The sequence below is a fragment of the Erinaceus europaeus genome, chromosome 15 (genome assembly GCF_950295315.1).
Source record: "Erinaceus europaeus chromosome 15, mEriEur2.1, whole genome shotgun sequence".
In the NCBI taxonomy this organism is placed as follows: domain Eukaryota; kingdom Metazoa; phylum Chordata; class Mammalia; order Eulipotyphla; family Erinaceidae; genus Erinaceus; species Erinaceus europaeus.
In genome coordinates, this window is record NC_080176.1 from 51,669,958 (window position 1) to 51,697,520 (window position 27,563).

General features: G+C 45.6%; 1 protein-coding gene across 2 annotated transcripts in view; it reads left to right on the top strand.

Moving 5' to 3' along the window:
- Window positions 1–14,394, top strand: part of KIAA1328 (KIAA1328 ortholog) — a 295,446-nt gene extending 281,052 nt beyond the window's left edge. For both annotated transcript variants that reach the window (XM_060173759.1, XM_060173756.1), the window contains one exon: window positions 4,012–14,394. In XM_060173759.1, coding sequence (XP_060029742.1) covers window positions 4,012–4,216 — 205 coding nt within the window. In that variant the 3' untranslated portion in view covers window positions 4,217–14,394. The remainder of the gene's footprint in view (window positions 1–4,011) is intronic.
- The last annotated feature ends 13,169 nt before the right edge of the window (window positions 14,395–27,563 follow it).

The following is a 27,563-nucleotide window of genomic DNA, read 5'->3' on the forward strand; positions in this document are numbered from 1 at the left end:
GCTCTGGAACATGGGGGTATGATGGGGTGGCAACAGTAGACTAAGAATAACGGGTAAGAAACTATGGAACATTGTTGTATTGTACCAAAGTAGCACAGTGGGTTAAGCGCACGTGGTGCAAAGTGCAAGGACTGGCATAAGGAACCCAGTTCAAGCCCCCATCTCCCCACCTGCAGGGGAGTCGCTTCATAGGCGGTGAAGCAGGTCTGCTGGTGTCTATCTTTCAACAACAACAATAATAACCACAACAAGGGCAACAAGGGGGGGGGGGAAATGGCCTCCAGGAGCAGTGGATTCATGGTGCGGGCACTGAGCCAGCCCCAGCAATAACCCTGGAGGCAAAAGAGAGAGAGAGAGAGAGAGAGAGAGAGAGAGAGAGAGAGAGAGAGAGAAGAAACTACAGAACATAGAAAAAAATGCTAGTGTTTTCGTGAACCTGTGATGGATAGGGAATGTCCTTTGGGAATTGACTGATGGATAAAGAAGGAATAAGATGCAGTGGTTGATTTGGTTTTGAAATACCTTGGGCTTTCACTAAGGTCTTCTGTAGAGGATTGGGTAAATATATTAGTGTGTGTCCAAGAGACAAATTAATGTGAAATCACTAAAATTAGGTAGAAACTTGATAGGGAAAACAGTCCCAATGTGCTAAGTGAAAAGGTGGCTTTGCATAAGTTATGGGTATAGTACAGTAACCTTTCTCTGTAAAGAGAGAAGAGTAACTCAGGGCTAGATAGCATAATGGTTATGCAAAGAGACTTTCATGCCTGAGGCTTCTACATCCCAGGTCAGTCCCCTCCCCAATACCACCATTAACCAGAAATGAGCAGTGCTCTGGTAAAAATAAAAAAAAACAAAAGCTGTGCCTTAAATAAAAACATTTTTTGGTTGAACATTGCTGTGAAAGATGTATAAATAGTTAAATTGAAGCATTGCCTCGATTTGGGGAGATAACTCATCCTGCTATGAGTTTACTTGACCACAGGGTAGCGCCATAACTCTGGAGGGAATTTCTGTGCTATGAAATCTCTCAGGCCCACAACACCAAAAGGCAAAGAAATATTGCCTTGATGCTATGAGAGTAAAAATTGCATAACAATTCTGTTAAAAATGATTTCAATATATGGGTTTTCATGGGAAATACTGTAACATTTCTGTGCCTGGGATAGTAGTTCAATCAGCCTGAGATAGGGGACAGGGGCAGGGCATTACTTAAATGACCAGACTATTAATGTAAAATAAAAATGTTCAGAATGCAGTTCAATATACAGGATCCAAAAGTGCAGCTAGAGGCACTAAAAGTACAAAGGCTTTTCCTTTAAGAAAAAAACATAGGCGACATAGCTGGTAGTGCTGATACATTCATTATATCATAAGCATACAGATAGCAAAAATATTTTGATGTCATGCTTTTATATAATAAATAATGAAACTCTGGTTAGTATGATGACTTGATCATAAGATTTTTTTTCTGGGCTCACTTTGAAATTTATTAGATCATCAAAATTTATACTTGTAGCAACTTTAAGTGATATAATTACAAGCAAATCAGTCACTTGGCAAATGAAAGATTATAGATAATTTTGGGTAATTTTGAGAAGAATCTGCTGATGCAGGGGACACTGGAACCGTTCAGAATAATTTATAGGTTGTGGCAACATGCGATCAATTTCCATTTTAATACTTTTTTATTCCTGACATTAGTATATAAGTTTCTGCCCTGCAGGATTGTACTTTGACATCTGTATATACTGCATCAAAAGCCTGGGTTCCATCCAGCACCACACAGTTGACCCTTTTCACACATTTTGTTCACCCCCAATCGCCTTTCCTCCCCAAAATCTGTTCGATGTGGCTTAGAGTTTGCTTTGCTTGTTCATTTGCTTTATTTCTTTATAGTCCACTTAAGTTTGTGTTCCTCCACCTGACATGCATATGCACACACATGGGGGTGGGGGAAGAAGAGAGTTTCAAAGAGTGAAAGGAGAGAAGGGGAGAAACATTACAGTAAGGCATCACTCCAACACTTGCAGAGATCCCATAATGCTCTTTGTCCATTGTGGTGTCAAGGATCAAGTTGAGGGTCTGCAGCATGGTAAGGCATATGCTCTGTCCACTGAACTAGCTCCTGACCCTGGCTTCTTTCACTTAGTTAACACCCTCCATCTGTGTAGTCAAAGAAAGCAGTTTTTCATTTGTTTGAGTAGCTGAGTAGTATTCCATTAGTGTATGTATGTTACTACCTTCTCATCTTTACCCATTCATCCACCAATAGACACTTCAATGACTTTAATACCTTGGTTATTGTAGTGCTGATATGAACATAGTGGGGGCATATCTTGGCTTCTTTAAAAACCACTTTATGGGGGGGGGGGATAATATTAACTGTACAGCTGTCAGCATGATTTCTCACCCTTCAGTAATAGGTATCTGCAATACACAACTGAGTCACTTGCAGGTGCTCATGACAACGAGGTTCTGTCCCCCAACATGGGTCTATCCCCCCATCAGACAATGTCAGAAAGTTACTGCCTAGGTTTTCTTTTATGTGCTTTATGGTTTCAGTTCTTCAGACCAAGTCCATTTTGAACTATTTTTTTGCGTATGATGTAAGGTAATGATCTATTTTCATTTCTTTCATGAAGTCCTTCAGTTTCCCCAGCCTCATTTGCTGAATGGTCTAGGCACATTCTTGTTTCTTTTACTGTAAGTTTATTGTCCATAGGGGAGGTTTCTGATAAATTACTTCAAAATATAAATTTGATTTCTCTAGAACTGATTATTCTTACAGTGCAACTATTATGAAAAAAAAGATTTATTTTCTCAGACACATTATTTTCATATAGTTTGGAATTTAAATTTAGATGTGAATTTATAGGCTATCATTTTAAATGTTCTTGAGGACATCGTATGCTTTCCAGAGATCATACACGAAAGCAGAGGTAGTCTGTTGATGAATTGTATGCAGTTCAGATGGCTCACAGCCAGGTGTTTAGCAGTGAAGCATGGGACCCTGGCATCCAGAATGTCAAAAGAGAAGCTTGTTCTCCTTCACTGTCTCAGGAAAATGAGTAAATCTTAGTATAAGTGCTCAGCTATGCTTCCTATTGCTCTCTTCAGTTACAGAGGGAAATTAATCTGAAATTGTATTTCTAGCCAACTGAGTCATTTGCAGGTGCACCTGACAATAGTGTTCTGTCCCACTGGTGTGAGAGCCTCACATTCAAGTTTCTAATTCTAAGCTTTCAGATATTTACTTTCTAAAGTAGCAGCATGTGTGTGTGTGTGTGTGTGTGTGTGTGTGTGTGTGTGTGTGTGTGTGTGTGTGTGTTTAACTGGAGATTGAAAATCCTTAAAGGAATTCTAGTATCTCTTTGATAACTTTATTGTAATTCCCATAGTGTTTTAGCACTTGCCTCCTATAGATGTTTAGAGCATTATAATAAAGGTTGCACGTATGCAAAGTCTGCCACAAACGCAGCTACCTACATGGGTACTTGTTTCATAATGACTTTGTCTTCTCCACAGTCTCTCATCACAGGCTAGAAGAGAATAATGATGGAGCAAGGTGGTGGTGCACCTGGTTAAACTCACAGGTTACAGTGCACAAGGACCCAGGTTCAAGGTCCCCACCTGCAGGGAAGAGGCTTCACAAGTGATGAAGCAGGGCTGCAAGTCTCTCTTTCTATCTGTCTACCTGTCTGTCTATTTATCTATCTCTATCTCTATTTCTATCTGTCTATCAACCTATCTCCCCTTCGCTCTCAATTTCTGTCAAATAAAAGGTATTTTTAACCTTAAAGAAAGAAGAAGAGAACAATGGACATAAGCAGAGAGAAGAAATACAGACAAATGGCAGCGGTCCCTGAAATCTACTCTCCAGAATCCTCCCACACAACTTATGCGATATGTGATCTAATGCTTGTCCTAAACAGTCCATCTCTCTGACCTGCTGGGTTCTAATATCATATTGGTCTGATCTCTTTCTATCTGGTTGTGTGTGTATTACAGATACGAGACATCTCTGTTGGATTTGGTTCAATCTCTGAGTCCAAAGTCTGCTCTCAAGCCTCACCCCTCCAGAGAAGGGAGGGCCTGGAATCCCAGTACCTGGAGACTCAGTCCTTTCAAATCGACCTGGAATAAGACGGGGATAGGCAGGACCCCTGAAGACCTAGAGGAGAATCAAATCCTGGAAGACATCTTTTTTATCTGACACTGAAGCCGGTGTTGCAAGTTTTCCATCAGAATTCTGTGGGCTTCTATATATCCTGCTCTAGAATTTTAAATTATTCGTTTGAAAAATAATTGTGTCTCTCCTTTCACAGGGACCATCACACCAGCACCCTGTTAGGTATTGAATGCAGAAGTCATTTTAACAAGCCAGGGAGGTTTTAATCAGATAACACATTCAGTAGGTAACACATTAAGGGGGAGGATGGGTGTGGAGGGAAGTGTCTTTGTTTGCCAAGCAGAAATGACAACATTAACATAGGGCACACTTTCTATTGGAAGAGACCACTGCAGGACTATTTTCTTCTCATTATGTTGCTAGGAAGAGTAGCTTGCTTTTTATTCACAAGGGAAACTTTTCCACTAAAAGATCTCTCTAATTTAACCTGAGACTCTTTATAGCATGAACAATTTCAGAAAGACTTCCCCACCCCATTTCCACACCCCTACCTCTCTGGTCATGATGCGGGCTATCAACCCATCAGCTGCCCATCCTAGAGCAAAAGGACTCAGTGGTCTAAGAAGGAGAGAGAGTGTTACTATCAGCCTTCGGGAAACCAGAACTGAATAACATAAGGACTTCACAAGAGAAATCCAGTGGAAGCACAAGCCAGAGAGGTCCTTCTACCCTCTTCCCATTTCCCAGGATAAACTGAAGCAATCTCTCAGTGTTTTTGTTGACTCAAAGTATTTTGTTAGTCCATTTTAACCACCCCTGGGAACCTCCTCCTGGTGATCCTGAAGAAGATACTTCTAGAGGGAGAGTTGCCCCCAACTCCTGTAAGCTATTGGGCTCTCTGTCAGTCCCCCTTTCCCTCCCTGCAGATCTGTGGTCATACATGCTGACCTGTCCTTGCCTGTGGCCCGATCAAGGATACTGTCTCATGGCCGTGTCTATTTACCAGATTATTCCCTCACACCTTCAAACTGTCTTCCCCTTCTCTCTGTGCCTCACTCCCAGTCAGAGTAAGCCTATGGCAGAAGCACACTTGAGACTGCTTTCTCATTCTCTCGCTGTCCTCCTCTTCAGCAGAAGTCTTCAAGTGGGTCCTCTAGCTGATGGTGGGCTCTTGTGGCTGCTCAAGCTGCTAGAGAGGCTGACAAGCCTAGTAAGATACAGTGAGTAAAAAGCATTCCAGTCACTGAAGCAAGGGGAAAGTGTGTCCCCAGACACATCTCAGTGACTTTCATATATATATAGTTTTATTTATTTGTTAATTAATTAGAGAGGGAGAGAACTGGAGTGTCACTATGGCACATGTGATACTGGGGATTGCAGTGGATAGAGTGTTGTATTCTCAAGCAAGAGGTCAGTGAATTTCTTTGATTTAGAATGTGTTACATTCTCTCTCTCTCTCTCTCTCTCCTCTTTGTCACTGCATTCATCTGCCAAGGTCAGACAGCCTAGGGCAGCCTGTGCTTAAGGAGCCTGAATGGCTTTCCTAAATCCTTTATCAAAACTAGACTATTTCAGCCTGCAGCAGCCAAGTACTGCATTGTCTGCATCGATCCAAATCTCGGTGTCTCTTCAGGCTGAGGCCCTCATGCCATCACCCAACCTCCCTCCACTAGGATCATTCTATTCTTTGGAGGAGATAAGAATGGAGTCTATCAACACCAAATTCTTGATCGGAAGTAAACACAAGGTCAAAACTAACTAGTTGTAATTATTCACTTGAAACGTTGAAAAAAAATCATTGCAATTTCCTTTTAAAGTTTGCTTCGAGAATAACTGAATTAGTTTTATTCCATTGCATAAAATCTTTGAAGAAATAGAATTTTCTTTTGTGTGGCAAAATATGAAGGGAAGTACATTGAGAATCCATAGCAAATGCATTGTCTCTGTTTTAAGTAGGACATAGAACTCTCTTTGCTTGCCCTATGTGTCATGGCCACCTCAAGTACACCAAACTCCTCGCTTGGGTTATCCATAGCTAAACTTTCTCATTCTTTTTATTGTATGTTTTTTTAAATTTGCTGCCAGGGTTGTTATCTGGGGCTTGAATTTTTTTTCCTTTTTTTATTAGATAGGACAGAGAGAAATTGAGAGAGATTGGGGAGAGAGAGAGACCTACAGACCAGCTTCACCACTTATGAAGTGGGCCCCCTGCAGGTGGGGAGCTGGGGCTCAAACCTGGGTCCTTATGCTTGGTAACATGTGCACTTAATCAGGTTTGCCACTGCCTGGCCCCACCCTTTCCATTCCAAAGGCCATTGTCATTTTTGCCCTCCACAGTAAGGGGATGCCAGGTGGACCAAGAAACTATTAGGATATTTTTCAAGACACTTGTTAAACAGGATCTAGCAACTCTTTCTTGGTCACATGCCACAGAATGGAGTCTGACAGCATCTTTGTCTCCTCCTGAATGAGTGAGTTGAAAGAGCAAACACAGATTTTCTCTAGTCAGTCGACACCTTTCTTTATGTCACGGGACTCCACCGCCACCGCCACCACTGCAGTTGCCTTTCTCTGTCCTGTATATAGAGGAATCCTGGCTGCAAGGACAGCAGGGTGTGAGCTTGTATCCAATCTAACACGGACACTGTGAACTGAACAGTGGATATTAACATTGTAATCTCTTACTTGGATGTGTATATGTGTGGATATGCCTCTGTGTGTGTGTATATATATATATACATATTTATATATTTGTTGCAGAGCCTGGTGGCACTTGCAGCCTAACATAGCAGGGCCTGACACAGAGCGTCTGAACCTCCCTTTCCTCCCTGTGAAGTCAGTCCAACAGTGACAGGGTAGAGTTTGCATGGCCAACCACCAGTTAATTCCCCAAGGCAGCAGTGGGTGCACAGCAAGGGGGCACCTGCTGCCCAGCCTGCTATAGACCATTCTCTGAGAAGAAAAGGACAGTGTTTGCAAAACGGCAGGAGGACAAATCACATCCATGGAAGCTCCCTAAAGGGCCAGCCCAATGCTCTGCAGTTAGAAAACCAAGGTCAATGAAGCAGCAGCTTTTGCCAGTCCTCCTTTCAGGATACAACCCGCCCCCTTGTTGGGGACTTCTCTGAAGCACCCCAAATGCCACAGGGAGGGAGGGACTCGCTTTCCTTCAAATCTCTCTTTGTATAGGGCTCTGCTTTTAGCACCTTAGCTGTCAGGTGAGATTTGCTGGTCAGAGGCTCTGGGAAGGGAAAGGCCTGAAGGGGCAGAGCTGGGAAGTCTGCAAGCCCTGGGGAGGTGAAGGCCCTACAAATGCCGGCCATTCAGTGTGTACTGTGTTCAGGGTATGTGAGATCTTTGACTAATAAACCATCTGTTTGGCTACTTTCCCCCATGTGGTTGGTTATGAACTGTCCTTTGAGTACCGCTCATCTCTGGTGGGGCAGAATTTGAAAGCAAGCAGAGCCCCCAGATTATCAGGTTGCACAGTCCTTGTAAAAATAAGAAGCAAGGGCCAGCTAGTGGTGCTCCTGGTTCAGCACACACATTAGCATGCAGCAAAGGATCCAAGTTCAAGCCCATGGCGCCCACTTGCAGAGGGGAAACATTACATTACAAGTGGTGGAACAGAGCTGCAGGCATTTCTACTTATCTACCTCTCTACCTGTCTCTCTCCCAAAAAAATAAATAAATAAATAAGACACCAGGAACATAAAGGTGTTCTGTCCATAAAGGTGGAGGCCATGTATGGTTTATCTGAAATAGTATCCTTGGGGGAAAAAAAGAAACAGATCTCTTGTAAAGAACCTCAAACCAGGAGCCAGGTGGTGGTGCACCTGGTTGAGCACACGCGTTACAATGCGAAAGATCCAGGTTCAAGCTACCAGTCTCCACCTGCAGGGGGAAAGCTTCATAAGTGGCAAAGCAGTGTTGCAGGTGTCTCTCTGTCTCTCTTCCTCTCTATCTCCCCCTTCTCAATTTCTAGCTTTCTGTATACAGTAAACAAACATAGATCATTAAAATAAACTAAAAGAACCTCAAAGCTTTATGGAATCAGGTCATGCATTCACACCTAAAATTTGAGGGTGTTGTTTGTTGTACTAATACAGCCATAAACCATGGCCTCCCCCTCCCTCTCGTGTTTTTCTTCCCAACAAGAACCATTTAGAGTTCTTTGTCTTTTCTTTTTTTTTCCTCCAGGATCACTGCTGGGGCTTGATGCCTGCAGGACTCCACCACTCCCAGTAGCCACTTTATCTTCTGATAGAGGGTAAGAGACAAAGAGGGAGACAGCGAGTGAGGGAGACAGTCAGAAGGAGAGACTATAGCACTGTTCCACCTCTTTTTCCGCTTCCCCCTTGCAGGTGGGGGCGGGGGGCTTGAACCCTGACCCTTGAGCAGGGTGAAACTAGTTCTCTACCAGGTGTGCCACTTCAGGCTCCCACCCTTTTCAGGTTTTGAGGTGGGCCTGGCCAGCGCTGGCTTGAGGGCTGGCTCGCCTCTGCCTCTAGCTGCCAGTGGAGAGAGGATGAACTTGTCCCAGCCCAGTCTCTGCCTTCCCCATCTAGCCGGGATTGATTTAAGCTAGGTGGATGTATATAACATTGGGAAACGGTAAACTGTGTAAATTTGCTGTTTCCCAGGGACATTTATTTATGGAGGGGCATTTTTAACTGAAGTGCATAAGTGTTAAATCATGGTAATAAATTCATGCTATTCAAACTTCCTTACAATGTAATAAATTCCTTTTCCAAAGCATGAATGTGGAGATCCATGGCTCCTCTAACACACCATTATACATTTCTTCTTCAAAGGACACAGCTTACTATAACAAGTTGGAGAATAAGAAGAGGAAGTTTACTGCATTTGGAGGGGGAAATGGAGCAGCAGTGATGCTGAGAAGGGATGGGAGGAGTGACGTCACACGGAACTTCCCCACCGCCACCACAAGAGGGCGGTAGCGTCAACCAGGGCAGATGGCTGCCTGGCTGAGGGTCTGCAAGCTAAGGCAGGGAGCTGAGCTCAGAAATAAGGGAGAAATGTGCTGGGGACCCCAAGGACTTTTGTCCAGTCCTGTGCAAGCGAGGTGGAGGCGTTGGAGGGCTGAGGGTCCAGGCGGTGGCGCACCTGATTAAGTGCACACATCACAGTGTGTAGGGACCCGCGTTCCCACCTGCAGGGGAAAAGCTTCGCAAGTGGTGAAGCAGGGCTGCAGGTGTGTCTTTCTGTCTCTTTCCCTCTCTATCTCCTCCACCTCTCTTAATTTCTGTCTTTATCCAATATAAATATTTAAAAAAATAACTTCATACAAACTATTGTATTTACTGTCGAATGTAAAACATTAATTCCCCAATAAAGAAATTTTAAAAAATAACTTCAAAAAAATTTTAAGAGGGGGCTGGCAGACAAAGAAAGGCTTTCTGGGGAAAAGTGTGTGTCTTGATGTGTTGGATGTGTGAGGCTTATAGTTACACACACACACACACACACACAACACATGTCACAGTGACTCTGCCTCATTCTCTCTCCCCTCCCCCCACACTTCTTCACTTGTGAAATAAATCTTTAGGACTGGGTAGCTAGCATAATAGTTATGCAAAAAAGATTTTCATATTTGATATTCTGATGTCCCAGATTTAATCCCCAGTACCATCATGAGCCAAAATTGAGCTCTGGTCTTTCTTCTGTCTTCTCTCTCTGTCTATCTATATCTCTTTCTCATTAAAATAATTATGAGGGGCCGGATAGTGGCACATCTGGTTGAGTGCACATGCTACAATGCACAAGGACCCTGGTTCGAGCCTCCAGTCCCCACCTGCAGGGGGAAAGCTTTTTGAGTGGTCAGAGGCCTGGTCAGTAATGGCCAGGATAGAGGGAGGCTTAAATCAGAATTTTCCCAGAAGATGGGCTGTTTGTGTCGGGAAAATTCAGGGAAGGAAAGGAATCAGTCCTGCCCTTGCTTCTGTTCCTCTGAGCCCAGGAGGCATTTGCCACTTCTAGGGTTTTCTTCCACAGCCCACCTTGGTGCGGGGCCTCACATATGTGTGATTTCACTACTCCAAGCCACTTTTTAATTCATCTGGAGAGAGCCAGAGAGACCACAGCACTTTGCATATGGTGCCAAGGTTTGATCCTGGCCCACACACATGGCATAGTAGGTGCCTTACCAGGGATTGTTTGGGGGGCAACATTAGGTAGTTTTTCCTTTTTTAAATTTTCCTATATGAATTATTTTTTTTAGTCTTTTATTATTAGAGAGAGAGAGAAAAAGAGAGGGAAACAGAGAGACGTCTGCATCACTCGTGAGAAAGCTTTCCCCCTGCAGGTGGGGAGATCAGGGGCTTGAACCTGGATCCTTCTGCACTGTAATGTGAGCACTTAACCAGGTGCACCACTACTTGGCCCCAGTAGTATTTTCTTCATGGACCACGTTCAGAACCCATAGTGGTCTCATTGTGCTGCATGTGCCATGTGTATCATGTCTCTGCCTGGGGGTGTTTTTTGTCAGGTACCCAGATTTCCACTGCAGATGGCTGCCAGCTCCCGCCAGACTGGTCCAGCTCACACTCAGATGGACTACCAGTATTTTAAAGCATTTTATTTTGAAGTCAGAATTTCAGAAAAGTGTTTATAAATAATGCCAAACAAAACAAAACACCAAACCTGTATCCCTTTTACCCATAATTCCCAAATGTTAAGGTCTGAACTTGCTCATTCATTTTTTTTTCTCAAACTTACACAAACAGGTGTGTCCCTTTTCTTCTGAAGTGTTTGAGTAGGCTGCAGACTGAACACTCTTCTTTCTCAAAACTGTCCAGCATGTGCTCCCTGACTCAGAGGCCTTCCCTTCTGTGTTCACCTCCAGCAGCCACGCAGGAGTTGGCATCGACACTGAGCTATTGGTACCTGAAGTCCAGGCCTTACTTAAAATTTGCTAATTTTTTGCTATTTAACATCCTCCTGTTGACTTTTCTTTCTTCAAATCCCCTTTTTTGAAATATTTTACTGGTTTCATTTTAATGAGACAGATAGAGAAAGATACACAGAGAGAAAGAAACCAGAGTTTAGCTCAGGTCTGGCTGATGGTGGTGCTGGGGATTGAACCTGGGACGTCAGAGCCCAAGGTATGAAAATCTTTTGCAGAACCATTGTGTTGTCTCCCCAACCCCCTCCAAATAACCCTCTTAACAAAAGAAAAATAAGTCTGACTTGAGAACTGACCCAGGCTCATAAGTTACATTTAGTTGTGTCTGTTTTGAAGGTAAGATCTTAAATATGCATGCATTTATTTAGGATAGAGTCAGAGAATTTTTATTGCTACCAGGGTTATTGCTGAAGCTTAATGCAGGCACTACAAATTCACCACTCCTGGTGGCTATTCCCCCCCCCCCCTTTTTATCGGATAGGACAGAGAAAATGAGAGGGGAAGGGAAGATAGAGCAGAAGAGACAAAGATAGACACCTGCAGACCTGCTTCACCGCTCACAAAGCTTCCCTGCTGCAGGTGGGGGGGCTCCAGCCCCAGTCCCTACGCTGGTCTTTGCACCTAGTGCTGTGTGCCCTTACCAGGGTGTACCACTGCCCTGTTCCAAGTCAGAGAAATTGAGTGGGAGGGGGAGATACATACACACACACACACACACACACACACACACACACACACACACACACAGGCCTATAATTCTGTTTCACTGCTCGTGAAGCTTCCTCTCCCCAACCACCCCCCACCCCACCTGGGAATGGGGACCTGGGGCTTGAACCTGGGTCCTTGCACACTGTAGTGTCTACCATGTACACCACCTGGTCCCAATATCATGTCTCTTAATGTGTGCAAACCATCATGTGTAGACCTTTCCCCAGTTTGAGTTTCTCTGCTGTTTTCTTCGGGTTAAATTCATGTTGTACCTTTCAGCAGGAAGAAGCAGTGCTCTATTCTCTCGAATACTTCCTGACAGGACTTCTTTGACAGCCATTTCTTTCATTCCAGGTGATACTAACTTAGATCACCTGGTTTAGGTGACCTCGGCCAAACTGCTCTGACTACCTTGCCCTTTGCGGGGTATAAGTGTCTTAGACTAGAAAGGGTATGTTGAGACCCTAGCTATTGATGGGTTTGTTTGTTTGTTTGTTTGTTTGTTTTGCCTCCAGGGTTATTGCCGGGGCTTGGTGCAGGTACTACAAATCCACTGCTCCTGGCAGCCATTTTTCTCCATTTTATTGGATAGGACAGAGAGAAACTGAGAGAAGAGGGGGAGATAGAAAGAGAGAGAGAGAGAGATAGACACCTGCAGACCTGCTTCACTGCTTATGAAGCTTCCCCCCCTGCAGGTGGGGATCCCTGTATGGGTCCTTGTGCTTAGTACTATCTGCACTTAATCAGGTGCACCACCACCAGCCCCTACAGCTATCATTTTTCATCTACCTTCTACCCACTTACTTCAGCATCTATGCCTGATTCTTTATAACATTTCATTTAACTCCATGGTTGCCCGCTGGACAGTGTCCATAGCTATCTTGGAAGGGCCCAAGGGGAACTTGGCCCATTACCAGAGCCACCAGGCTTGCTTTTGATGCCCTATTCAGAGCTGAGGAAGGTGGGGCAAAGGTGCCCTTCAGAGAAGGTTCCTCCTCTCCTCATCTCTCCTCATTCAGTAAACAGCTTTGAATGTCTGCTTTGTCCCATGCAGGGAGTTCAGCACTGGGCACAGGACACTTTCAGGTAGTTGCTTCAAGGGGATGCCCAGAGTGGAAGCCCAGAGCCAGGCAGCAAGGGCCTCCTTAGAGTCAGCAGCAAAACAATGAAGGCAAGCACTGCTGAATTCTATCCTTTGTTCTTTTGTGTATTATTGGGTAGAGACAGAGAAGCTGAGAGGGGAGGGGAAGATGGGGGAAGAGACAGACACTTGCAGCACTGCTTCACCACTCATGGAGCTTTCCCTCTGCAGGGGGAGACCAAGGGCTTGAACATGGGTTCTTGTGCGTTGTCATGTGTGCTGCATTTAACCAGGTGCACCACCGCCTGCCCCTCTGAATTCTCTCCTCCAGATAGTTCTCTCATTGCCATCTCAAGAAGCAGACTGAGGGCACACATGAGCACCTTGCTTTTCCATCTCTCCTCTCCACTGGCGGTTCCCCATCCTTAGCAGATACCTCCAGACACACTGGAGCTGAGACACATCTTGAGATGCAGGACACCTGCACACTGTGCAGAAGAGGAAATCCCAGCTCAGCCGCACCCTCTGTGAGACTTTGCACATGACATTCAGCTCATCTGCAAAGCTGGGGCCACAAGTGCTGGGCAGTGCAGCGGGTGGTGCCTGTGAAGTAGCCAGGGCATATCTGGGTGGCAGGAAGTGGATGTCTCCCCTGGTCTATTTCCCACCTATGTGAGACCTCCCACTGCTTTCCGGAGGGTCTTCTGTCTATCCAGTCTCCTTGCCTTATGATCCAACCTTTCTCCAGCCCTTGGCCCATGTATCTCCTCTTCTTCCAGAAACAGCAACTTGCCTCCTGTCCTCAAAGGACAGGCTCACTGCCCCACCCTGCAGCTGTCAATCACAGGCGCTCATAAAGGGCAGCTAGTTCATAATGTGGGTTCCATGTGACTTTCTTGTCATGTGATTTCAGGAAACTCATTTACCTGCCCCAAGCCTCTGACAGCTCCTCAGTAATGTGAGGTGGCCTTCCCTTCAAGGTTCATTCCCTGACTGGAGAGGGCACACCTGATGCTGTCCGGATGTCTGAAAGGAGATTGTGCACGTGCTGTGCCCGGCACATACTCCCTCACCTGGGCACCTGTTGGCATGCCATGTGTACACTGTCAGTGCTGGGTGGGCAGACCAAGAGGTGGGCACATGCATCACCCAAGGTAGTTTCCATTTAAAAGGCAGAGTTCATTGCAGCCTGAGTCTCACCCAAAGAAAAAGACTTCATGTGTTCTGCAAGTAATGCGGCAGGGTCCCCACTTCCTTAGCATAACTGACTCCATCTTGAACTAAACCTGAACCTGTGCAACTGCTTTACTTACCAACAAGAAGTAGATCTTAGTGTTCTGAAATTATTAATTGTTGATTGTTTCCATAACGGGTCATCCGTTACTGCAGTAACGGATTGCCCTAACTACCGCATGCTTGGCTTCTGTAATCTTGCTTACTTTCTGCACTTACCCCTCTAAATGGTTGTGCTACACTGAGCTCGGGACTGCACTCTGAGCTGCACTTTTAGCTGTTGAGTGTAGTCACTGGCCGACTTAATAAAGACTCTCAAAATTGACTGAACTGGCCTCGGGTGGTCTCTGACACTTACCCCACAACAGTACCTACTACAGGGAGATAAGAGACTGTACCCATGTGTCAACAACTGAAAACTATTTCCCCTGACTAGTAAAATGGTAAGAGAAAAGAAAGAGAGAGAGGAAATGAAGAAAAAGAAGAAATAAAGAAAAGGAGGAAAGACTAAAAGCAAATACAAAATTAAGGGTGGGGGAGGTCTGATGATGGGATCTGGGACCACTAGCAGGACAGGACAGCACTGAAGGAAGAGTCTGGGGCAGGAGTGCCGGGCTTGCCCATGACTCTCATGCTAGTTCCCAGGCTCTGACCACAGGTCTGTGCCTTGTATGAAGTGACAGTGAGCCTTAGCTGTGCTGCCCCTGAAGGGCCCCTCTTTGGACCCCAAGTAGAGTAGAAGGAAGACAAAGTTGGGAGCACCTGTGTCCACTGCATTTCCTGTCACCCCAGTGATCGTGGTCACCACCCCCCCCCAGGTTGGGCCCCACTGGTAGGAAGGGAGGAGGGGGTGATGGCAAAGGTGTGAAGGGTATGGAGACAAATGGAAGAGAATAGGGGAGCAACAGCCCTTCAGAATGGCAGCCATTTCTCCTTTGTGAGGAGCCAGTGTGCATTGATCTTAAGAATTTGCTTATAAATAAAGATAAAAGGGAGGGTGGGCAGTAGTGCAGCAGGTTAAGCACATGGCGTAAATCGGAAGGACCTATGCAAGGATACTGCTTCGAGCCTGGGCTCCCCACCTACGGGGGCAAGGCGAGGAGAGGGATGCCTCACAGGCAGTGAAGCAGGTCTGCAGGTGTCTATCTTTCTCTCCCCCTCTCTGTCTTCCCCTCCTCTCTAGCTTTCTCTCTGTCCTATCCAGCAATGACAGCAATAATAACAATAACAACAAGGACAACCAAATAGGAAAAATGGCTTCCGGGAGCAGTGGCTTCATAGTGCAGGCACCGAGCCCCAGCAATAACCCTGGAGGCAGATAAATAAATAAGATTTTTTTTTTTAATAAATCTAGGGGCCAGGTGGTGGTGCACCTAGTTATGTGCACACATTATAGTGCACGAGGACTTAGGTTCAAGCCCCCAGCCCCCACCTGTGGGGAAGCTTCACTAGTGAAGTAGAGCTGCAGGTGTCTTTCTCCCTTCCTATCTATTCCCTTCCACTTGATTTCTGGCTGCCTCTATCCAATAAGTAAAGAATTTTTAAAAAATTGCTTATAGTTTTCTCTAGAGTTCACCCTCCAGGAGTGAAACAGCTGACTCAACTAAAACAGTTTTTTAATTTCAAAACAGCTGTATGAAATGTTAATAAGTAATTGTGTTTATTTCAGCTTACCTTCTTGTTAATAATATAAATTATCTGGTCTTTTTTATTTTATTTTTTATTGCCACTACGCTCAGTACCAGCACTACAAATCCACTGCTCCTGGTGGTGAATTTTTCTTTTTCTTTCTATTTTTCCACTGCTCGAGAAGTGTCTGCACTGCAGATGGGGAAAAGTGCTCGAATCCAGGTCCTTGCACATGGTAATATGCTCACTTAACCCAGTGCGCCACTGCCTAGCTCCCACTATCTGGGTCTTAGGTGGTTTTCTCTCTCTCCTTGCTTGCTCTTGTCTTATGTTCTTGCCATCAACAAGTCCCATAAGGCAGAGAGTTAGACATTCATTACCAGCCTGCATGGCAACTTAAATCCATCACTCATCTTGAAGACCCTGAGTTCTGGGGGCCAGGCGGTGCACACCCACACATAATACTAAGTGCAAGGACCTGCAGCAAGGATCCCAGTTCAAGCCCTCAGCTCCCCACCTGTAGGGGATCAACTTCATAAGCGGTGAAGCAGGTCTGCAGGTGTCTATCTTATTCTCTCTCTGTCTCTCTCTCTTTCTCTCTTGCACACGTGCGCTTCTCTCTCAATTCCTTTCTATTCCTATCCAATAAAATGGAAAAAAATGGCTGCCAGGAGCAGTAGATTCATAGTGTCAGCACCGATCCCCAGTGATAACCCTAAAGGAAAAAACAGACAAACAAACAAAAAAACTAAGTTCTAATAATCATTCAAAATGATGAGGTTATCTCCTTTGCCATGAGCCAAAGATGGCTCAGATAGAACGTGAAGAAAGCATGTGATATGAGATAAGCCAAAAAGAGAGGGATTAAAACCAGATGGTCTCGCTCATAGGTGGAACTTGAAGAAACGAGGACAGAAAAGGAAAATGCAGAGTGAAAACTCTCCTGTATGTTGCAACAAAGCAAAGGACTCCGGAGAAGTAAGAGAGGGGTGTGGAGAGGGTATTGGGGCCCTGGTGCATGATAGTGGAATAGGACCAAAGCTGGGGGTGAGATTGCTTTGCGGACACCTACCCTGGGGAGATGAGAAGTTATGTCCCTGTGTCAACAACTGTCCTGTGGCCATTAATACTCTCAATAAAGTGATTTTGGGGGGAGAAAGTAAAGGATCGGTAGTAAAGTCACACTGATGCTGTTACTTCTTACAGGCACAATTGGAAAATAATTAAGGTGGGGGGATGTGAGAAGGAGAGATGGGAGTTGGGAGCCTTAAAGGTTGAAGGGGAGAGGTTGTGCAAGGAACACACAACCCTGGGAGATGCTCGAGAGAGATAAACAGCACAGCTTGGCAGACAGGCCTTGCCAAGGGGCCAGACGTCAGCTCCTGTAACCCATCTCCTCACCTGTAAAATCAGGATGGTAACAACTCCCACAGAGAAGTATGGTGAGAGTCTGATGAGATTCTAATTAAACAGCTCTTACGATAGATAATACCTAGCAAGCACCTCACAGCGAGTGGATGAGAGTGTGACCCAAGCTGTCTACCCAACCCGGTGGGGTGGGGCCTCAGGGTAGATAGAGCCTGTCAGGACCTGGGCCTGTTTCTGGGGATACTTACAGAACAGCTTTGGAAGCTGGCTTCTGGCCTGCCCACTGGAAATAAGGACGACTGCGCCCCCAGTGGAGACCAAGGAAAACAGCAACACATATAACACAGGATAGATGTCTAGATTCAGTGATTGGGGGAAAAGACTTTCTTTGCTGCTTTAGTTGGGGGGGGGGGCAGAGGAAGGGTTAATGATTTATACAATACAGTTGCTGACATACAAATACAATCGCTTCTCTCTCCATAATAGGTAGGAGACTTCTTTATTTTTTTCTTCTCTGGGACTCCAAGATGACTTTTACAGATGTTAAAAGATAGAGCAAGACAGACAGAAGCACCATAGCACAAAATCCCCTTCTGTGCAATAGGGGAGGGAGACTTTGCATGTCATACTTTTTTTTAAGTGACACTTTTTTATCTTTATTTATTGGATAGAGACAGCCAGAGATCGAGAGAGCAGGGAGAGACAGAAAGACACCTGCAGCCCTGCTTCACCACTCAAAAAGCTTCCCCCCTGTAGGTGGGGACCGGAGCTCGAACCCGGGTCCTTGTGCATTGTAACTTATGCTCAACCAGATGAACCACCACCCAGCCCCTCATAGCATACTTTTTTCACACTTGGAAACTTTTGAATTGATTGCCTGTTCAAAGAAGCACAAACTTTTTTTTTTTAACTGTAAAGCACAATTTAACATGCAGCCTGAGGCCATGCACATGGGGAAAGATGGCTGCCCAGGACAGCATATTCAGCCTGTGCTGGGAATGCCCTTGGGGAAGAGAAAAGACAAAGAGAGATAAGGGGTGGAGGGGGTGGGAGTGGGGGTAAGGCAGGGAAGGGGGAGCTGGAGAGGCCGGGATCCTGATGCAGCATGGTGAAAAAGTAGCACTGCTGGGCTGCCAGTGTTTTGCCAACATCTATCACGTGATGAGAAACTGTCCCCATGTGTCAACAACTGTGCCATAAGCCATTAACCCCAATAAGATGATTAAAAGAGAAAGAAGAAGGGGCTTCAGTGTCCCAACTACGGAGGTCTGAGGTCTACGGGAAAAGTGAGAGGCAGAAGTTCAAACACTTGTTCAGGACGGGAATTCTCTGGGAGGAGGACTGTGGGCTGTCTGGACTAGTGAAAAGGACACAAGGGCTCTGGTATCAGAGATTCTGTTTGCTCAGGTGGGGACAGGAATTGTCAGTGGATGGGAAGTACAGAAAAGGAAAAAGGAGCAGGTCCTCTCCCAAACTATTCATTCTGAGTGCCTGCTTGATAAAAGCCCTCACAATTGGGGGAGATAGCATGATGGTTATGCAAATGACTCTCATGCCTGAGACTCTGAGGTCCCAGGCTCACTCTTCAGCACCACCACAAGCCAGAGCTGGTCTTTCTCGCTACATTTTTCTCGGTGTCATTAAGACTGAATAAAATCAGGGGCCGGGCGGTGGTGCACATGTTACAATGTGCAAGGACCCAGGCGTGAGCCCCCTGGTCCCCACCTGTAGGGGGAACACTTTGCAAGTGGTGAAGCAGTGCTGCAGGTCTCTTTCCCTCTCTATCATCCCATTCCCTCTCGATTTCTGGCTGTCTCTATCCAATAAATAAATAAAGATAATTTATAAAAAATAATTTTTAGAAAAGATTGAATAAAATAGATTTTTTTAAATACTGCAATTCAGACACTCTTTGGGGTGAGTGGGGTATAGCTGCATCTGTGGCTCATTTATTCTTATGCGGAAGCCTATAAGCCTTTTGCACTCCCCTTCCACTTCCCTTGGTTGGGGGAACCCGTTAGACCTCCGCAGAGGGTACAGGCAGAGATGGAGCTTCTCAAAGCACCCAAAGACAGGAGGACTTAGGTTAGCATGAGGGGAGAGGGGTTAGGGTAAGTAGGAGAGGAATGGGGTGCTAGGGCCAACTGCCCAGCCCTGAACCAGGCCTGAAGGCATCTGGCAGTGCTACCACCAGGCTGATGTGGGCTGGGGTGGGGTGCGGGGTCAACCAAAGAAAGGTTTAAAGGAAAGGAGCAGAGAGAGGAGCAGGTAGAAAGAAGTGATTAAAAGCTTGTCCTTGCAAATCCTCATGTGAGTAGAGAGAGGTTGGCACCATACTTAGTCTAAACATGGCTATTGTCACTCTAAAGCACAGCCTGGATATCTAGCCCGTTGGGACATGCCTTCTGCTACTTGTAGTTTCCCTCCTTCCCCCGCCTTCCTTCCTTCCTTCCTTCCTTCCTTCCTTCCTTCCTTCCTTCCTTCCTTCCTTCTTTCCTTCCAGGAAGTCTTGGAGGGCACACTGCTGGGAGTGAGGGTCTATTGTGAGTGGGGGCCAACACAACTGCTACTATTTTCACTGACACTGTGTAGTGGCCAGTTCCATTTTGAGAGACAGACTGCTGGTGTCTGAGCTGAGAGATGACTGGATAAAAAAGTTATGGGATGGGGCAAGGCAAGTGTGCATGTTCAAGCCCCCAACCTCCACTGCAGGGGGAAAGCTTCATGAGTGGTGGAGCAGAGCTGCAGGTGTCTCACTCTTTCTTTTATTATTTTTAATTATTATTATCTTTATCTATTGGGATAGAGATAACCAGAAATTGAGAGGAAGGGGGAGATAGGGAGAGACACCTGCAGCCCTTCTTCACCCTTGCAAAGCTTTCCCCCTGCAGGTGAGGACCAGGAGCTTGAACTTAGGGCCTTTCGGACTGTAATGTGAGCACTTAACCAGGTACATCACCACCTGGCCCCTCTCTCTTTCTATCTCTCTTCCTCCTCCCAAGTGTTCTCTGTCCAGTCAAAGTAATAAATAGACTTTGAAAAGGGGTATGGGACATGGCTTCACTCATGTGTACAATATAAAGAACTGAGACACATGACTTCATGAGAAAGGGTAGTCAAACTGTCACAAAGACTTTGTGAAAATGATGGCGACGGTTATCCTTGGGGGGAGGGGAGAGCCTGAGGTTCAGAACTGTGCTGGTGGGTGCAGTGTGGAACTATACCCCTGTAATCTCATCATCTTGTAAACTAATGTTAAACCACTAGCAAAAATGATTTTTTTAGAAAAGAAGGTATGGAGCATAAAGTCAATGGAATACTGCTCTGGAATTAAAAGGGAAAAGATGATGTTGTATCCTTTAGGACAAAATGGATGGAACTGGAGGTGATTATCCATCTCCCTCACCCCCAGGGGGGATGTTCAGGTGGGATGGATCCAGATGGAGGGTAGACTGAGCCTACTGAGACTAAGCCAAGAGGAGCTGCAGAACTGCCTAGGGCCTAGTCCCCAGGATTCAGAAGCTGGAGTGGCTGGTGGCACTGGTGGTGCGGAGCTCTGTGTGCAAGACTGGGGTGGCATCCAGCTGAGTACAGGAAACACCAGAAAGGGGTCTGTCTTCCCAGAAGGAGATGGAAGATACTAGCTGATGGGTCTCTGTGAATGCATCCTCTTCATGCTGGCTTCACACAGAAAGCAGGGAAGAAGGGTGAGAAGGAAAGAGAAAAGCAGTGCTGGGGAGACAGCATAATGGTCATGCAAAGATCTTTCATGCCTGAGGCTCTGAGGTTCCAAGTTCAAGTCCCAGGACCACCATAAGCCAGAGCTGAACAGTGCTCTAGCTTCTCTTTCTTTCATTAAAATAAATTTAAAAAGAGAAGACAAGGTCAGAGAGAAGACATGAGCATAAATACTGTGGAGGAAAAGTAAAAAAGCCTCTGAACTCCAACTCCTTCAGCATGACGGGAGAGAAGAGGAAAAAAGAAAGGGGCACTTAGATGTATTAAAAGTTGTGTGGGGGGGGCGAGGTGGTGGTGCACCTGGTTGAGCACACATGTTACAATGCACAAAGACCCAGGTTGGAGCCCCTGGTCCCCACTTACAGAGGAAAGCTTTGCAAGTGGTGAAGCAGGGCTGCAGGTGTCTCTCTTTCTCTCTCCCTTTCTATCTCCCCCTACTCTTTGGATTTCCGACTGTTTCTATCCAATAAATAAAGATAATAAAAAAAATAAAAATAAAACCTTTTTTAAAAAAAGGTGTGTGTGTGTGTGTGTGTGAGAGAGAGAGAGAGAGAGAGAGAGAGAGAGACTTGGAAAGAAAGAGAAGATGGGATCACAGGCAAAAATGGGCAAATCTATAGATAGCTGTAGAAATAATAGTTAACCTATCTCTGCAGCCTTAGGAGAACTGCTGTGGCTTCCAATGAAGGGAATGGGGATATAGAACTCATTATCTTATAATTCTGTACATCAATATCAAATCACTAATAAAATTAGAGAGAAGGAAAGAAAGGTCTCTGAAAGTGCTATAGGAACCAGAGATGAGAGAGGCTGGGAGAGGACTTAACAAGGGCCTCTAGTTTGCACCCCGCCCCACAGCCAGGGTACAGAGGCCTATAGGCATCAGGGCTGCAGAGAAGACGGTGAGAGGCAACCGATGAGCCTACCCAGGGCGGACATGTGGGTCCTTTATTGATCTTGTTGATTTTGCTGCCAGGGTTAGTGCTTGGGGCTTTGTGCCTGCACAATTCCACTCACCCTGACGTACTTTTTTTTTTTTTCTCTTCAAGATGGAGGTTAAGAGACAGAAAAGGAGAACAAGTTAGAGAGGAGAGAGAGGAGGACAGACACCACATGGTGGGGGTTCTCATGAATGATGAATTGTGAGGTCTCTTAGATGAGCTACCTCCTGGTCCCCTTGTAGGGGTTCTTTATGTAAATAACTATGTTTCCAGTATGCATAAAGAAAGACTTGTAAAAAAAATAGAGAGGTGTTGCCATTGGGGAGGTATAGCTCGGTGGCAGAACACAGTCTTTGAAAGCATGAGGTCCTGAGTTTGATCCCCAGCACTGTGTATGCCAGTGATGCTCTGGTGCTCTCTAAATATTAAAAAATAAAAATAGGAGGACTGGGTATCGGTGCACCCAGTTAAAATGCACATTACCATGTGCAAGGATCTGGGTTCAAGTCCCTATCCCCCACCTGCAGGAGGGAAGTTTTATGAGCAGAGAAACAGTGCTGCAGGTGTCTCTCTCTCCCTATTTTCCCTTCCCCTCTCAATCTCTTGTCCAGTCATGTTTTTAAAAAGATGACTTCTATATAAAGAGATATACATAAAAATAATGGAGCTATGAATCACACACTGTAAGTAGAATACAAGCAGAGGAGTAGAAGCAGAATGAAAGGGCACTTTATCTTGGGTTTTCTCTAATAACTCCACAAACCAAGAGTCTTTCATTCTTGTTTTTTTTTTTTTTTTGCCTCCAGGGTTATTGCTGGGGTTTGGTCTCAGCACTATGAATCTACTACCCCTGGCAGCCATTTTTTCCATTTTATGGACAGAGACAAAGAGAAACTGAGAGAGGAGGAATAAGGAGAGAGAATGATAGACCCCTGCAGACCTGCTTCACCACTTGTGAAGTATCCCCCCTGCAGATGGGGAGCCGGGTGCTGGAACCCGGGTCCTAGTGCACTGGCAGCCTTAGAACCATCCCCAGTTTGGAAGCTCCATTGTGCATTTATTTGTATCTTTTTTAAAATTTATGATGTGCTTTACCGGTGAGGTAATGGTTTCCAATACACTTATTGCTGACACAGATTCAACCCTGCAACTCCCGATGATAGGTGTCTGAAAAAAGACTCAATCCTCCAACTCCATCAAATACCAGGACCCCAATGCCCTTCCACCCCATCCCTTCCCCTCCCTCTCCAGGGTCCCCTGCTTGGGTGCAATACACCACACCCAGCCCAAGTTTCAACTTATGTGTCCCATTATTATTTTTTTCACCTCCAGGGTTATTGCTGGGGTTTGGTGCCTGCACTATGAATCCACTGCTTCTGGGGGCTTTTTTCCTTTTGTTGTCCTTGTTTATTGTTGTTGTTGTTATTGCTGTTGTTGTTGGATAGGACAGAGAGAAACCAAGAGAGATGAGGAAGACAGAAGGGGAAAGATGGACACCTGCAGACCTGCTTCACTGCTTGTGAAGCGACCCCCCCCCCCTGCTTTGGGGAGCCAGGGGCTCGAACCGGGATCCTTATATAGGTCCTTGCACTTTTTGCCATGTGCGCTTAACCCACTGCACTACCGCCCAGCCCCCATCCCATTTAAGTTCCACCTATAAGTGAGTGTTGTGACTCCAGCAGGAGTTTGGGACTATTAGCATATGAGTGATGTCAGCCTGAGGCAGGGACACAGAGAAGGGAATGTATAAAAGCAGGGACTTGGAGCAGCTCAGTCGATTTGGTTAGGATTGGGCCCTCCTCAATCGCTATCGAACAGGCCATGGCCAGTGCGCCGCTATGTTCTATCGCTGGGGAGCCAGAGACGACCCGAACTGTCCCTGCGGCTCCAGACAGACTATGACCCACATAGTCAACGACTGCCACCTCTCCAGATTCAAAGGAGGTCTCGAAACTTGACATCAGGCTCAACCTGACGCTGTTGACTGGCTACGGAAGAAGGGCAAACGCTAGAAGAAGAAGGCTGCTGCTTCTCCTGATCAGAAGCATATCGGTGGAGGTGCTCCAGGTATCTGCCATGGCTACTTCTGAGAACTGAACCTGTGTGACTCAACTAGCCAGTAAACTTTTAGATCCCTCTACAGCCATAAGCAACCTATACCTCAGCTGATAATTGATTATCTTATGGGACTAAGCTTTTTATAACTATACTCAGACTTTATGAACCTAGTGTACTCTTAATCCACAATGATAATAGCTTATTTTGTATATCTAAAATATATGTCCCATACTTTTGTACTGCCCTTATATACCTCTTTTGTTTTACCTTAAATGAAACCACTCTTGTGCAGCACCTAGATAAATGTTTCTTTTACCCAGTTCACCCAAATAAAGCTTCTATTGTTTAAACCTGTTCTCAGCTCCCCACTGTGAATCCTTTAAGAGCATGAAGCCCTAAAGCCCTAAGCCCCTTTTTAAGTCTCAAATTACAACACAGCACAAAGCCACCCTTTTAAGTTAAAGTTTCAACAAGTGAGAACTCTGGCCCTTCTCTTTTTGGCTTATATCACTTGAAATGATATACGTTCAAATTCCAGCCAAGCCATGGCAAGAGAGATGACAAATCAATGCCTTCTACAAGACCTTGCCCTCAGTGTAGAACAATGGTAGAAACTGCTCCACTCTCCAAAGGGAGGCTGGGCCAATATACTCTGCCAGTTGAGGGAGATGGTCCTGAAATGAGCATAACCTAGAATATTCCTAGCCGTGACCATGGAATTCGAGCTCAGACTGACAGGGATGTGGAGGTTACACTGGCTTCTGTGCTAAATATGGATAGACATGGCCCCTCAGTCAAATTGATGGGACTTATAGCTAATGGCATTTCTCTATTTTTCCCATATTTGGGAACTTCTCTCTGACCTTATCCAGCTTTCTAGTCCTATCCTCAACTCTGACACCAACTTCCCAGACAATACTCCTAGCCTGCCTGCAAGTTAGCTATTGGACTCAGTTGAAAATTAGTAAAGTCATGGACCACTTGGAACATACCTAAAATAGACTATCTAGTCCTTCCAGCGTGAAGACCCCAAATCTCATCTGCTATACTCTTTAGGTTCCTGATTATTAAACAAATTAATGCTTTTTGGCCACTAAGTTATAGATGTTACCATGACATCTTTCTGACTTCCTGTGCAGATGACCTCACCACTGTGTCCTGGAATACCACCTCCCCAGAGCTCTACCCCACTAGGGAAGGATGGAGAGAGGCTGGGGGTGTGGAGGTGTGGATTGACTTGTTAATGCCTATGTCCAGTGGAAAAGAAATTACAGAAGCCAGACCTCCCACCTTCTGCACCTCATAAATAAAGAATTTTGGTCAATACCCCCAGAGGCATAATGAATAGGGAAGCTTTCAGTGGAGGAGATGGATATGAAACTCTGGTGGTGGGAATTGTATGAAATTGTACTCCTCTTATCCCACAATCTTGTCAGCCATTATTAAATCACTATTAAAAAAATAATAATCAAGGCCTGAAGGCCTAGCTTCACTTCTTGACACATGAAGACTTTCTCCCCAAGCTACTTCACAGCTCAGAGTGAGGAACAAAGAACTATCCACTGAACTATCTCTTCTCCTGAGAAGAGAAGGGGGAAGACAGGCATGGAGTGCAAGTATTGTTTCACAGTCAGGGGCTCTGAGCTCTGCTCCCTGCTACTCCCCACTTGTCCCGCTGGAGGAGGGCACAAAGACAGACAGACAAAGATTCCTGTCTTCCTGAACAGGGACCTGAAACCACAGAGCCCCTCAGCTGGCAGCTCCTCTTACTCAGCACAGGAGGGAGAGAGACCATAGGTGGGAGTCTTTCATTCTTATACCAGGCAGCAGGGTGGGAGCTGGGGGACTGGAAGGAACCAGGACTGCACAGTTCTGCTCAGGCCAGAATGTGATGCATACTTGTGACTGGTATGAGCAGTCTGGACTCTCATCCTGGGGGGTCCTCACTGCTTCCTCTCCCCCTCACCCCAGGTTCATGTCTTTTGGAACTTTTTTCCTACTGCCCACAATGATGCCATTCTTGTTTCCTCTGCCAGTTAGGACTTGGTGTGTGTGTGTGTGTGTGTGTGTGTGTGTGTGTGTGTGTATGTGTGTGTGTGTCTTGTAGCACAGCACCTTGGGAAGCTCCCCAGGGCAGGACACATGGGCCTCTCTCCACCACTTCCCTCCCTTGAGACACCATCAAACCCTCAACACAGGACCAGTAGTAAAATGGTTGGTGCCCCATGTGGGGTTATGTCCTTGTCTTCCTGCCTTCATGGTGGTCCCTGTCCCTACTACCTCCTTTGCCAACTCTTCACAACAATTTGCCTCCACTCCAACTCAGGTGTGTGTGGGGGGGGGAGGGCACAAAGGGGCTCAGTCCTCAGTGTCTGAGAGGAAAGGGAGACTTGCTGTAGCCATTTCTGCCCCAAAGGAGCAAAAGGGGTTTGCCATGGAGAGGTGTGGAGAAACGCAGAGAAACCCACCTGGAGAGCTTCCTGTGGAGAGGACCTCCAGGGCATTGTCCCCATCACCTCCAGGAAGTGTTTCTTAATGGCTCAGAAGCAGGGACTGGCAAGGCAGGCAGACTCTGTTGAGAGAAGGTGCAAACACCTCCCCCTGGGCCAGCCTGGGGCCCTGAGGCAAATGCATTGCTGGCCAAACCCCCAAGAAGCACGTTGCACTGAAAAGTTTTTTTTTTTTTTTTAAACTGTGCTTTATTTAGGGCTAAGCTGGAGAAAGCGTCATCCAATAGTTACAGAAGGTTACAAGGAGTTTTAGGGAGTGTGAAAAGAGCAGTCTTACTGAACTGCACCTGTTTTGTTTGTTTGTTTTGTTTTTTACATCTGGACATCCTGAAAAGGAGGAGCCAAGAAAAAGGAAACTTGAAAAAAATAACAAGTCTAATCTGATCAACAAAACAGAAAAAGAAAGAACATAAGAAAGGAAAGAAGGAAAGGTAGGAGGCCTGAGAGGAGCCAGATAGTTGTTCTTGAAAAGCAAAAAAAAAGAAAAAGAAAAAAAAAGAAAAATGGTAGATCCGAGATCCCCCACCCCACCCCCAAATGACCTGGATGTCAGTGATAGGAGGGTCTCAAGGCAGAGCGCCAAAGCAAGTCTTTCCAATGGTGCAAATAAATTATAATAAATATGTTATACTTTAAAATATATGTGTTCTTAAATAATTCAGTGTTTTTTTCTGATCTGAGTTTTTAAGCAATGTCTTTTTTTAACTGCTCTAAAGTCATTTACCAAAGATAAATATCGTGCTTTCATTAAATAGTTTTCCTTGTTTTTTTCTCTATCATTACAATTAAAAGTCCTACAAAATATGCAAATTTATTTACAGAAAAACAGAGCCGGCATCATTTAAACATCCCTGTTTTTCAAAATTCCTTGTAAACAGTTTCAGAAATTCTTCAAAGATTGTTTGTGTTCTCTCTCTTGTTTAAGGTTTTTGTGTGTGTGTATGTTGTCTAGTTGTTTGAAGATGAAAAGGTCCCAGGTCTCCCTTGCCTGGAAAGCATGGAAGGCGAGTGAAGCGGAAGGCGTCCAGGGCTTGCAGAGAGCAGGCGAGTGCACGCAGCTCCGGAGCAAAGCTAGGATAGGGTGGAGGCGGCGGCAGGCCTTCCTGTCCTGGTGGCGGCCTCTACCATGCGGACTGACGGGCAAACGGACAGACAGATGGGCGGCGCAGCAGCTGGCATCCAGGAGCCCGCACGCAGTTCCTGGGCAAGTCCTGCCTGGCCCGTGGGAAAACCGCTTCCG